The sequence below is a fragment of the Rattus rattus genome, chromosome 1, assembly GCF_011064425.1.
Source record: "Rattus rattus isolate New Zealand chromosome 1, Rrattus_CSIRO_v1, whole genome shotgun sequence".
NCBI lineage: Eukaryota > Metazoa > Chordata > Mammalia > Rodentia > Muridae > Rattus > Rattus rattus.
In genome coordinates this window covers 48326390-48339135 of record NC_046154.1, presented here as the reverse complement: position 1 = coordinate 48339135, position 12746 = coordinate 48326390, and the positions used below count along the sequence as shown (strand labels likewise).

At 53.8% G+C, this 12746-nt stretch overlaps 1 protein-coding gene across 2 annotated transcripts; it reads right to left on the bottom strand.

The window, feature by feature from the left end:
• Positions 1–3382: 3382 nt before the first annotated feature.
• Bsnd (barttin CLCNK type accessory subunit beta) lies at positions 3383–12132 on the bottom strand. Of its 2 annotated transcripts, none has more exons than XM_032889213.1 (4): positions 11726–12132; positions 7739–7830; positions 6248–6502; positions 3383–5363 (listed from the first exon to the last, which is right to left on the bottom strand). In XM_032889213.1, the coding sequence occupies exons 1-4, from the start codon at positions 11900–11902 to the stop codon at positions 4964–4966; spliced, it is 924 nt and encodes a 307-aa protein (XP_032745104.1). In that variant the 5' UTR covers positions 11903–12132; the 3' UTR covers positions 3383–4963. The 2 variants fall into 2 exon arrangements, with proteins under 2 accessions (XP_032745104.1, XP_032745110.1); XM_032889219.1 differs by having other exon boundaries at positions 4751–5363; positions 6248–6510; positions 7741–7830; positions 11726–12104.
• Positions 12133–12746: the final 614 nt, after the last annotated feature.

Here is a 12746-nt window from a genome sequence, read left to right as displayed (position 1 = left end):
CACTTCCACCATTCCATACCAGTGTCCAAGCATTCCCAGTTTGGAAGACGCCCTTCCTTTCCTTCCCACGACAGAGCTGGCTTCTGTCATGCCTCTGGGTGAGATCCCCCATCTCATCCTTTTTCAGTCTGGGTTCCAGCTTGAGGCCCTTCATAATCCAATTGAAGCAAAACAAACAAAACATGGAAGTGACCTTTCCCGTAGCATCTCTAGCTTGCTCATTCAGAGCGAAGATGGGGAGGGTAATGTTTTTAACCCACCAGCTTCATCCCTGAGTTTGGAAATGTTGGGGACAGAGTTTGAGTGCCAGCCCTGTGCCTTCACTGATGCCAGGTGTCAAGATTCTGAGCACAGTCTGCTCGTTTCTGCAGACGACAAGAACAACAGTAAGTGTGGTTCGTGGAGGGCTCGTTGGCACCGAGGGCGGGCCACCCACTCCATAAGCAGCATCCCGTCTAAATAACTACAGCGTGCCTCTGATGTCTGTGTTACTGCCTCTGCTTCATGAGTAAGAACAATGAAATTGTTTCAGATTTCGGAAAAATGAAATCTCTTGGCTGTAGACACAGTGCTGGCCAGATGGACGACCATCCTCACACTCATGGCCAAGACTCTAGAGTTGTCCCTCTGTCCCAGGCTGGGAGTCACTGTACCCATGCCAGGAACCTGCAGAGTGGGCACCTGGCTCCTCCGGCCCCACTCTGCCCCACATAACTGCTGCTGCTTACTTCCCTAAGCAAACGGTGGAAGGTGGGGGGAGACCCCTAAAGGCTTCCCATTTCAGGAGCAGAGACCACAGTCACCCAAGCATCCTAGGGAAGAAGGGCAGACCATGCACAGCTGAAAAGACCCCGAGGACAGAGTGGTTAATGTGTTCTGGGGCAGGCTGGTTCAGGGTCCAGGGAGCAGACAATTTGAGCCAAGCCTTGAGGCTGGAAGAGAAGGGCATGTGTACCCAAGCCTGAGATGGCACGAAGGTAGGTCTGCAGTGCTGGACATGCATGCCATAGAGGGTGATTCCGCCGCAAAAGGGCAGTAGAGGCCAGATGACGAAAGGCTGTGAAGCCAGCCTAAGGGATCTGACCTTTAGCAGAACACAGTAGGGAACCCGGGAATGTGTGGAAGCCAGGGTGAGTCTCCCTAGTCACAGCAGCGGGTGGGCACAGGTGGCTGTTCCACGTGGCCCGCCTGGCTGCTCTGCCTTGCTTCCGTGTGCCTGGAGCTATAGACGTGTCCCACCAGGACCTGAAGGTCTTACAGCTGTATTTCCTTACTTCCACTTGAAAAATGGACAAGTGATCCAATCTCACCGAGCCTCAGTTTCCCGTCAGATGGGAGACAATATAGCCCTGCAGGCTGAGAGAGGGAGAGGAAATCAGTACACTATCTAGTCTTCCGACTGTGTAGACCACATGGCCCCAGCGACAACTCAGAGAACCTGTCCTGGGGTCCCAGCTCAGCCCCCTGCTCAGTCCCTCAGTGCTGCTAGGAGACCTAGGAAGCACACATAGGCTCCCAGAGGTGCTATAGAAAGGCCGCTGTGCACAATGCTACCTGCAAGGCACAGGCCTCCCGCCCACTTTCTTCCTATTCTGGCTTCTGGGAGGCAGCATCAACCTCCCCAGCAGCCCCCTCCCTCAGGAGATGCCATGCTTAGCTCCAAGCTACTTGGTGTTAGAACACCTCTGGCACACGTGCAAGCTTCACCCATGTGGGAGTTACCCCACACTCCCTATCAAGTCACTCTCTCGTTGTCTCCTTAACAGGTGAGGCATAGTGGATCGACGTGTGGCTAATGAGGAAACAGATGCTGAGAAGGAAGGAGGCCTGACACTGTTTAAATACCTATGACGCTCCAGCGGGCCCCACACTCATTTGTTCATCCTACCCTCAGCACCACCCAGGGGGGCCATCTTCACTGCAGGAACGTATCCCCAGGGGATCAGAGACAGACAGAGACCTGTTCAAGCATGCACAGCAAGGACTTAGCAGAGGATCAGCATGAACCCAGGTCTATTTGTACTTCAGAGTCTGAGATTTAGGGCATTTACCATGTGTGGTCAACAGACCTCCCTTTCCCAGGGCTTTTTTTTTTTTTTTTTTTTTTTGAGGACCAGATAAAATAAAGGACATGAGTGTGCCCAGGGACAAGGACTGGATATACAGCCTTACCTCCTTCTACCTTCATGTGTAGAGAAGGAACAGACACCTAAGAAGGACTGCAGGGTGCCCAGGCCACAACAAACCATTAGCAGGCCAGTACTCAGGGCTCCCTGGGACAGCTGTCTGCCCTTGCCACCCCTCCACAGGGACTTCCTCCCAGAGTGGAAACACCAAACAGGGGGAGCAACTGCCTGGGCATGCAAACCAGTGCCTCAGGCTGGGGGCTGGGATCCACAGTGTGACACCTACCATGTCCTTCAGGATCTTCTGTCTACTCCAGGCCACATGAACACCTCACTTCCCTCCAATCCCATCAGCCTTCTAGGGGACATCCAGAGGCATCAACTGGTATCCCCCCACATTGACTCAGGGAAGCAACAGAATGGTAGGTCCACCATGGCAGCTGCAGTTAACAACTGGACAGCTAGGGACTAGCTAGAATGGGAGGAAGAAAGCCACTACCCCTGCTGCCCAAGTTCACAACCCTTCCTCGACATCAGAATCAACGATGTCCTCTCCTCGACCCATACCTGACAGTCACCCACGGGCTCCAGAGGCTAATAAGGAGCCTGAAGGGCTGAGATAGGCAACAGCAAAAGCAGCCCAGGTGAGTGAGGCACAAGCAAAGCGGGTGGTGACTAAGCCACGAGAGGAGCGAACACCACAGTGTTGCCCGTCCCGCCTCCAACCGCCTTTGCGCGACCACAGCTGCCCGGGCATCAGTGTAGCTTGGTCCAGGCTTTTCCCCTCCCAGAGTCGCAGATCACAGGATCACAGATAGAAACCGGCTTCTTGAAGCTGCCTGAGGAGCAAAACTTGCTCTCTAGTCAGCCACCTGACACAAGCCCCGATCCCCGTGTATCATTTCTTGCCAAGCTTGCTGCCCCGGGTTGTCCCCCACTCATGCCACAAGCTGGCTTTGATTCTACCTGATTCTACTCCTCGCTGAAACATTAGTATAAGCGGACTCATCCCAGGCAGCTTGGGAGCAAGGTCTCACTTCAAGGTAGGTGGGGGAAGCCAGCTATAGCCCCGCCCCCATCTGTACGAAAGGCGGGGCTAACTTTCCCCTGCCCCGGGGCTGGCAGCTAGAGGCTCTTGGTATCTGAGGCCTCTGTAGTTATGATTAGGGGCATGGGGACCATTCCCCCCACTGCTATCCCACATGGCCACACTGCTGTGTCTGCTGCTCCCTTCACAAAGAACCCTCGGCGGCAGCCAGGCGTGAAGTCTCATTTTATTCTGCCCCGAGCGGAATGGGCAGTTTCACAGAAAAGAATTTGCAGGCGAGTAAAGGTGACCCTTCAATGTCAAAAACTTTTTTTTTTTTAATTTCAGCCCTTGGTGCTGGCTCTGCTCTGTCTGATGTGGGTCACAGTCCTCCCTGCCTGGGCCAGCAGTACACAGCAGCTGCGACATGAACAAAGGACACCTGGTCCGGTGACCAGAGAGGAGGTCCCTGGAGGAGGCATCTTCACTGAAGAGGTAGACATGCCCCAGAAGCGGGGAGGGTTGTGGTATGTTCTCACTGAGCACCAGCGGGATCTCCTTCCCTCCACAGAGACCCCTAACCTTCTCAGAACAGATCTAAGTTGTGTGGACCTGGCTGGGGAAGGTAGCCACACCCTCCGTATGGCTCCCTCCATGTTGGCTGAGAACACAGGGTAGTATGATCTGCAGATGGGGGTGGCTCTGATGCCACCCCATCTTCTGCCCCATGCTATGTTCCCAATTTACAAGACAGCAAGCGGGGACTGTGAGCCCTTAGAGGGGTCAGGGACCAGTGACTATTTCCCAAGCTGAGTGCCTGGATCATAGCAGATGCTCAGTAAAAGCCAAGGGCATCAAGTGGAATTAATTCAACAGCCGGATTTTGTCCATTTCTAAGTCAATGCAAGTGTGCTCTGTGAGCTGCTTCTGGTAGCTTTTTGCCTGATTTTTATGACTGTCTAGTAGCCATTTTGAAAAGTGGGTGTCAGAGACTAAGAGTCCATTACTTGTCAAATGGGGGGGGGTGACACTATCTGCAAAGGTTCCCAGCTCTACTGAGATCTGCACATGCCAAGGATCTCCTGGGAACTATGGTGAATGAGGCCAAGATGTTGTCCCAGGGCAGTGGCAAGCATCAGTCACAGAAATGGATGCACAAGTCCCGAAGAGAAATTCTCACCTAGGAGTTGGGATGCCAGGAAAACTAGCAGAAGAAAGGTCACATTGACAGGCGTATAGGAATGGGTGGGAATTCACTCAGCATAAGGGGCCCTGAAGAACACAGCTCAAGCAAGGGCTAGGGGCAACTGCAGGAACAGGAGGGACCAGAGAGATATCCAGACGTCAGGGCAGGTCACCAGAGGTCAGCCAGAGTCATAGATCCCAGAACAGGGGACCTGCTGAAGACACGGAGCCGGGAGACAGCATCCGCTGTGGGGTGAGTCAAACATTCATCAGAGGACCAAAACACAGTGGGCATGGGGCTCTCGGAGGCCTGGGTAGCACCACAGGAGGCCCCATCAGACGCCAGAGATAGAAAGGCTTCTGAGGGTCTGGCTGTAACACAGAACCTCAGAAAACCCCACGCTACCTGCAGGTCAGCAGAACAAGCTACAACCAGAAGTATGTGGCTCACTGGGAGGAGGATGGCTGCCCACCATGTGTGTTTGCTTCAGTTCCCAAGATGCTTCAGGTCACTGCCTCACTCGACCCTCCATACAATCCTATTTGGACTTGGAAAACTGAGCCCTTGAGGGGGTCACATGAAGAGAGCAGTGCTGTCAGGCTAGACCCAGGAAGCAGTTTCATCTCAACCCTGGACATCAGGCTCAAAGCCCAACTCTTTGTCAGGGAGGGGGTCCCCAGGGCTGTCGGGCAGCCCGTAGTACAGATCTTCCTCCTCCTGCTCTGGTTCTTCTGCACCTGCCTGGACAGTCTCCTTCATCCTCAGGGACCATGGCTGCTTGCTGGGTAGAGCTTCCTCCCGTGCCTGCCCCTCCAGGCCCATGTCCTCTGATGTAGGGGTGTCATCAATCAGAGCAAAGTCACCGAAGCCATCCAGTGGACCTTTGCTGGCCCAGGGCACCTGCGGGTGTGCCTCATCTCTGTCAGGTGGGGATGGCTGGGGGCTGCAGCCTTCGCTGGAGCCCACGTCCAGGTCATCGTGGAATGAAGCCAAGGGTGCAGAGCCTTGGGAACACGCTGGAGGGCTGCAGAGACAAAGACCATGAGTGAAGGGTAGGCCATGAGTAACACTGTCTGGGTCCAGATCTCAGCCACTAGCCACAGAGTCTCTATCTCTGAGTCTCCTTTAATTCCCCTGGAAATTGAGGGCAGTGGGAATCCTCTCTCAAGCGGTAGTTTCTGAGATTTGCAGAAGGTAAATTGTTCAAAGTATTTCATACAGTGCCTGGCACAGTGACATAGGTGCTCAAGCCACAGAACTGTTAGGAAGGAAGGAGGGAGGGAGGGAGGGAAGGAAGGAAGGAAGGAAGGAAGGAAGGAAGCCAGCCAGCCAAGTGCCTCATCCTGAACTTCAGGCATTCTAGATTCTTCTCTGCCGCCCCCCCCCCAGTCCGTTTCACTCTGCCAGGTCCGTCTGTGTCCCTTTCTGCCTCCCCGCTTGGAACAGAATCTCCAGGAAACAAGGGGGTTGTCAAGACCTGAGAAGGAGTTGGTGTCTAGTAATGAGGGAAGATGTGGGTGAGTGGATCTATCAGAGATAGACTCAAAAATAAACAGAAACTGAGCTGTGTCAGGGACAGCTTGCCTGAGCTACAGAGCAGGTCATCAACCCAGCCAGTCTTTAAATCCAAACCCTATGGCTCCTGGCCTCCTGGGCTCCCGAGCATCTGGGAAAAGAAGAACTATGTGCTGGCTACTTAAAGCATTGTCCCTGTGGGGCGGAAACTCTGTCCCCACGAGAGAAACTGTTCAGGGGAGTCTAAAACCCACCGTGTATACAGTGGAGATTAGCACCGAAGTCCATTAAAGCCCCAGCCCACCCTCATTTGTCTGTGGCCTTCTGCTGCCAGCTCCTCATTCCCACCCCTCTTGCCCTACAACTGAGCCCGCTCCTATGCCGCCCACTCACCTGCTCTGAGAACGAGATTTCTCTCCCTCGTTCTCATCCAACTCTCTATGGACGACCACCGCAGCCTCCATCCAGGTCTGAGCAGAATGAGGTTCGCCTTCCTTGGCACTGCTGGTTCCTGTCTTCAGTTCCGGGGCCAGCAATGGCCTGGGGTCCTCACTGTAGCCCATGACCTTCATTTGGATGTGAGTGAAGTCTGGGAGGCTCTGGTCATAAGCGGCTTCTTCCCACAGTCTGACGTAGGGGGGCTGGGGGCTGGGTTGGACAGATAGCGGGGGAGAAGTCAGGCCGGCAGACATGAGTTTCCTCACCATGACCCCCTGTCTGCCCACGTCGAGGGATGGGCCTACTGATTTCACAAGGAAAATCTCAGGGGTATCGCTGGACCCAGGCCACGGATGATGAGGCTAAGGCCCAACTAGGTAAATTAAGTGGTCTGACCCCAAGTCAACTTCACATAATGTCCCCAAAGGTATCCACAGTTTGTGATGGCAAAATGGAGAGGACTCGGCATGAAGGCTTGCTGAGCCACTCTTCTATAATCACCGTTCTGGGTTCACAGTTCTGTATCGAGTAGCTGTGAGCCCCAGAGCAAGCCACAGAGCGAGCCACGGAGCAAGCCACAGCCAGTACAGGCTCCTCGCCTGCAAAGCTGGGGTCTGATTGCCTCTACCCTCCCTGCAACTCCAGGAGGTGCTGTGAGGAAACTGAGGCATATATGTAAACCGCCTTGTATATAGAGAGACGCAGACCCTGCCTGCTTGGTGGACCAGGGCCATAGTGATCGTTCCCTGCTAGAGACTAGGTCCTTGTCCAGGGTCACATGACTGGGAGGTGACAAGATAAAGGAAGGAACCCCAGGTAGCCTGAGCTAGTTACGGGCCCTGGGATAGTGTTTAGGGTGGCCGCTGTTTCCCACTGGGACACTTTTCCCTGAGTATCAGGAGTGGAAAATGCCAGTGGTACAAACTACCCCAAGCAAACAGAGTGGCTCTCAGCGCCCCCTAGCTACAGAGCCTGTAACCTGGCCTTTGGAGCTTGGGAGTCACTGCTCAGGGGATTAGGGGAAGTCAAAGGGCTCTCAGCCAGAACCAGGGCTCAGCACCTCCGGGATGGCGCGGTGGGGGGTGACGGGGTGCGGGGTGGTGGGGAGGGAGGCAGACTATGACCAAATCAGGCCAGGATTCACCCCTGTCTCCTTCACTGACTCCCAGTGAGATCTGAAGTTTGTGTTTCTCCGAACCTCCATTTCTACATGTATAAAATAGGAATGGCAGTGTTAACACATAAAACTGAGAGTTTGAAACCACCTCTGATTTCAGAGTGTGTTCTCAGAAAACTTGAGGCAAAGAGGAAGCTGGATAGAACAAGACAGAGACACAAGCGCCCAATCCACACATCCTGGTCCTCTCCCTCCTGAGTTCCTTCTTGCTCTCCTCCTCTGCACTTTTGACAGGAGGCTGGACTGAGAGCCATTCCTCCTGCACTTACCTCTTTACTTCTGAAAGCCCAGTCTCCAGTAGGCTCAGGGCCTTTGGGGACAAGATGCCTTGGAAGTCAGAGTCTGCCGGCACAAAGGTGATCTGTTAGGAGAGAGGACATGATCTCTGCAGTTGACCAGGGCTGGAGCTGTCACTCCACAGCTGGCTACTTGGCCCAGAGCCTCTTGCAAGCTTCTCTGCACATTGTACAGGAGAAGGGGACCTGGAAGGGCCTCTGCTGATGTCAGAGTTCCCGTTTGTAACTCAGCTCCAGTGAGTAGGCAGGCTTCTGTCCACACCATGTTCTCCTTTCCCTGGACAATCCCTGGAGAACCTGGCATGTGCAGACACCTTTGTGAGTAACAGAGACAACTGCCCTGGAGACCCGGCCCATCATTTCCCTGAGGTCTCCACAAAGGGTGCTCTCTCTGCATCTGGTGAGTGAGTGGAGAGCCAGCCACTGACCTGCACTTCACAGGGCTGTAATGGGGAAGCAGAGATACACATGGACGGAAGTGTGCCAAGTGCCATCCCTGAACTTTCCGGGTCAAGCAGCAGAGCTGCAGGGATGGCCACTGGGGGTGGGAAGGCAAGCCATGAAGGAGGGAGACAGGTGACACAGTCCTGGAGGGTCCAGGAGACAGATCCTTACTGTGGGTCCTGGGAGCCATCCCTCCTTCCAGAGCCTCCTTGAACTCTTGGGGTTAATGAAAGAAACCTCCAAGAGACACCTGCTCCTCCATGCTCAGAGAAACACCGTGAACCACAACCAAGAGATGGGCGATAGCAAAATACAAGGAACAGAGGCAACAGCATGCGTCAGCCTTCGGAAGGAAGTTCCAAAGCAAGTTATGGCAAAGATGAACTTTGAAGGCCTGGTGCTGAGTGAAATATGCCACGTTGGGAGGGGCAGAGACAAACACTGAGATTCTACTCTCCTGCTGCACAAGTTGTGAAAATCAGAGAGGCAGAGAATAGGCTGGTGTCTCCCCAAGACTAACAAGAACAGTAATGGGGCACTGTCCCATGGTGGGTCTACATCTTTTATTTCCCGGTTTGGAAAGCGTTCTGGAGATGGGCTGACCACATTGAGAATGTGCCTAATGCTTACCCATCATGTATCCTATGCTTTTAATAGTCTGTGTCCCAAGAGGGCTGGGAGGGCTCCTTGAGTAATACAGAGGACTCTCACAGCATGCTACATGGATTTTCTCAGAAAATCACAGCCTGGTCCTACTGAAGTCCAAGCCACTGAGCTCACAAGTCTGAACACTTTTCATGCAACATCTGATGAGCATCTGGTGAATGGCTCCAGATTCATAATCTGGTGAATGGCACCCTCTGTCTCTTCCCACAGAGTTCAGTGAGAGAGGGATGCGCTGTGCACCAGCAAACCTTCATGATGATGGAAAGATGGGAGGGGATGGGTAGAGGAGCTTTTACAATCCTGAGGAGGACCACTCGCTCCCTGCCAGGTGTCTAAGCATCTTACATCTGTACGAAGGATGCTGTATGGCCAGCTGGTTCATGGTTCAGACAGCAGCAGCATCTGCTCCATCATACTCATCATCACCATCATCATCATCATCATCACCACCACCACCACCACCACCACCACCACCACCACCATTCCCATATCCCTCATACCATCACCACCATTTCTATCATTATCATCATCATCACCATCATCACCAACATCATCACCATCATCATCACCAACATCATCACCATCACAAGCATTATCCACCTCACCATCATCACCACTACCATCATACTCACTATCACAACTGTTACCATCACCACCATCACCATTTACATCATCATGGTCATCATTGCCATCACCACCACCACAATCATGACCACCTCATGGACATGAGAAGCATGGAGGAGACAGACAGGAAACAGCACCTTAGAACACAGATTTCTTTCCTAAAGAAAGAGGAAGGATTCACAGAACTGAAGATCAGAAGGAGGGACCAGACCTGGAAACCCTCAGAACGTCAGGCTAAAGGTTTCAACCTTTATTCACAGCCATGAGCATTCCAGAGGAGTTTTCCCTGCAGAGAGTACCCGTGAGATCTGAGTTCAGGCTGAACACTGACCAGTCCCAAGAAGCAAGAAGCATAGAGAGGGACGCCCACAGAGAGGACTGGGGCTGGTCCTGGTTTTGAGCTCTAGCACAGCAGACAAAGTAAGGACCAGAGGATGTGGAGCCAAGGCTCTGCTCTCCCTGCTACTCAACGCCTTTTTCCCCACTCCCCTGTTCCCAACTCAACATTCAGGCTCAGCATCGTCAACCGCTCCCCACACTAGATTTACCCTGGCTCAATTCTCCCTTGATCCATGCCTGAGTCCCAGGTAAGTACCAGATCTAACCAGGTTTGTATTCAAACCCTAATGGAGCAGCCACGGTGAGGAGTGGGAGCCCTTTCTCCTTCCTGCCCCACTTTGACGGCTCTAACAGTCTGAGTCTCTACCACCACCACCATGACCTTCCAGGGCCAGCAGCAGCATCTGAAGAACAAGGTCTCTGCGCCTGCTTCACACAGGCATGGAGCCCTCCATCCCCACAGCACCCTTTGCTTCCTTCCACTTGGCCATGCCTGGCATTGGGGGCGACTCTACCAAGGTCACGGACTTGGCACAGGGCACAGGGACTTGAGTTGGGGTCTGAGGGACTCCAGGAGGTGTGGGTTTCCACCACCATACAGCACATGGGCCTTCAACAGTTATTCATTAATACTCAGCCCCACCCCCACATACACTGTGCTGTTACTCAGTCTCCGCCAGCTGCCTCTAGGAAGGACGCTGTCTTTTCAACCACTCTACCCTCCCTGGGTGGGGACGTGGTGGCTCTGGCCTCAAGGCCCTCTTCTCCCAGTGACCTCTGCTCAGGACATTGAGCACCTAAAGGAGAGTTGACTGTAAACTGCTTTATAAATGGCTCCAAACCAGTTCCGACTGCCCAAGCTCCAGATATAAGTGACATGACAGCCCTGGGCTGGCTACAGAGGTGGCAGGACTGGGAGAGGCTGGGACCTGGCCTCAATTCTTAGAACTCCTTCTGGGTACTCCCACCCCCAAAGAAGGGAGGGGTGGAGGAGGCTGGGAGGGTAAGTCTGTTAGTATCAGGTTCAGTGGGACCTCAGATGTCCGTCCCCCTCTCCCACACCATCCGCCTGACTCACATTGTACAGGTGAGGAAGCTGAGGCTCAGACAACAAAGTTGCTCAGACTCCCAAGCACTTAGAGGCAGACCACAAGTTAGACCTCCTGTTGCTCTCCCTCCATCCCTGAGTCTGTCTCTAACGAGCTGTGTGACATTGCGACAATCACTCCACCTCTCTGGGCACTGAAGCTCTACAAGACCTGAAATGTTCACTCCTCAGGGCTGTGGAAGGATCAAGAATGAAAGCAGCAGCCGATGTTTAAACACACTACAGTTGCAGCTATGCCCTTCCTTCCCCGCCTTCCACACATCATACCTGGGTTAGCTCAGGGCTATGTGGAGCTGAGATTGGGGGGCATTTTACAGAGGGAAGTGCTATGTCTCAGAAAGACCCAGCACAGCCAAGCCCACAGCAGCTGGAGCCCTGGGTGCTCACCATGGCTTTTTAAAGCAAGCTCCAACCCAAGGTCTGTGCATGTGCTTCAGGGTCTGTAGGGTGAAAGGGAACGGCAGGAAATGCAGAGCTCTTGGGACGTGGTCCGGGTGAGCTGTGGATTCAGGCTTGGCAGACAGCAAATGCTGGCCAACTTCTGATCACACAGGGACAGTGCATAGATCTCATTGTGTCCCAGTGACGGCTGGCTCCAGGTCCAGACACAGGGGCTTCTGACGAGCCCAGTGAGAGATGAATGGATAAGCAGAGGATATTCCCCAGAGCAGAGAGAACACAGAAAGTCCAACGGAAAGAACACAGCAGTTGGAGGACAGGGGGTGGTGTCAGAGACCATGAGAGCCACCTGTCCTTCTGCCCCCTCTCAGCCCCCCTACCTTAGGATAGCATTGGCACATGCTCCAGAGGACACCCCCGATCACCATGATGCTGCCCATGGCATAGAAGGTGCCGTAGACTTGGGGTCGATCGTGGCTCATAAGGAATGTGCCCAGGGATAGCAGGAAAAGGCCCAGCACGATGAAACCGATTCGGAAGGTCTTCTCGTCAGCCATGGTGGCTAACCGGCCACCAGCAGAGAGCTGCCCACAATCCTACTCAAACGTTGAGCAGGCTTGCAAGGAGCGATGACCCAGTAGATGACTGAGAACCACAGCGTAATGCACAGAGCCAGGAATGATCCCCACGCGTCCAGCTCTCAGCCCTGGGCCCAGCAGTTCTGCAGGGCAGGTGACGCGCTTCAGTGGGCCCAAGGTCCCAGCCATCTACCTTCCTTCCTGCCACTCTCCTCCCCTCTGGGCCCAGCTGTTTGGAGCTTGTGAATCTGAACATGGGACAGAGGCAGAGGAGGGCTGGGGGAGGTCACAGGGGCTGGGCTAGCCATGGCTTTGACATCATCACCTCATTTGCCTACTGTGGAGCTGAGCCCAGACAGGCTTTGCACCTCCCAGCTCTGGGAGGTGTGGGTGGGGCCATGGCGGCTTTCAGAACCCACAGCCTGACAGCTTAGACACCTAAAGACACCTTCTCAAGGACACCTGATCATATAGGCCTATCAACAGGATGGTCACCATCCTAGATGCCTCTGTTCGATTCAACTAAGGGGACAGGAGCCATCTCACAAATGAGGATGCAGGCATAGACAGGCAGCCTGACCAAAGTCACAGATAACAACAGCAGCTGAGACTAGAGCCGAGAGGCTGTGTGTCTCACGAGCATGGCCCTAGTCAACCACAGCATAGGTGAACACAGGGGCAGGCTGGAGCAGCCAAGTCCATGATGGTCTTGGATCTGTGTCTGCAGCTGTGGAGTGTATGCTCACCAGCTGTGTCTTACTTTCCTCCTCCATAAGGGGAGGAAGGAGGGGGAGACAGTAGCCAGGACCAGAGCTGGCTCTAG

What these genes read in the sequence shown, in the direction of transcription:
- Bsnd (XM_032889219.1), bottom strand. Translation starts at nt 11,902, where the DNA reads ATGGCTGACGAGAAGACCTTCCGAATCGGTTTCATCGTGCTGGGCCTT. An exon ending in TGTGCCAATGCTATCCTAAG is followed by an intron (nt 7,831 to 11,725) that starts GTAGGGGGGCTG and finishes CTCTCCTAACAG; the next exon opens with ATCACCTTTGTGCCGGCAGA. An exon ending in CTGGGCTTTCAGAAGTAAAG is followed by an intron (nt 6,511 to 7,740) that starts AGGTAAGTGCAG and finishes CCGCTATCTGTC; the next exon opens with CAACCCAGCCCCCAGCCCCC.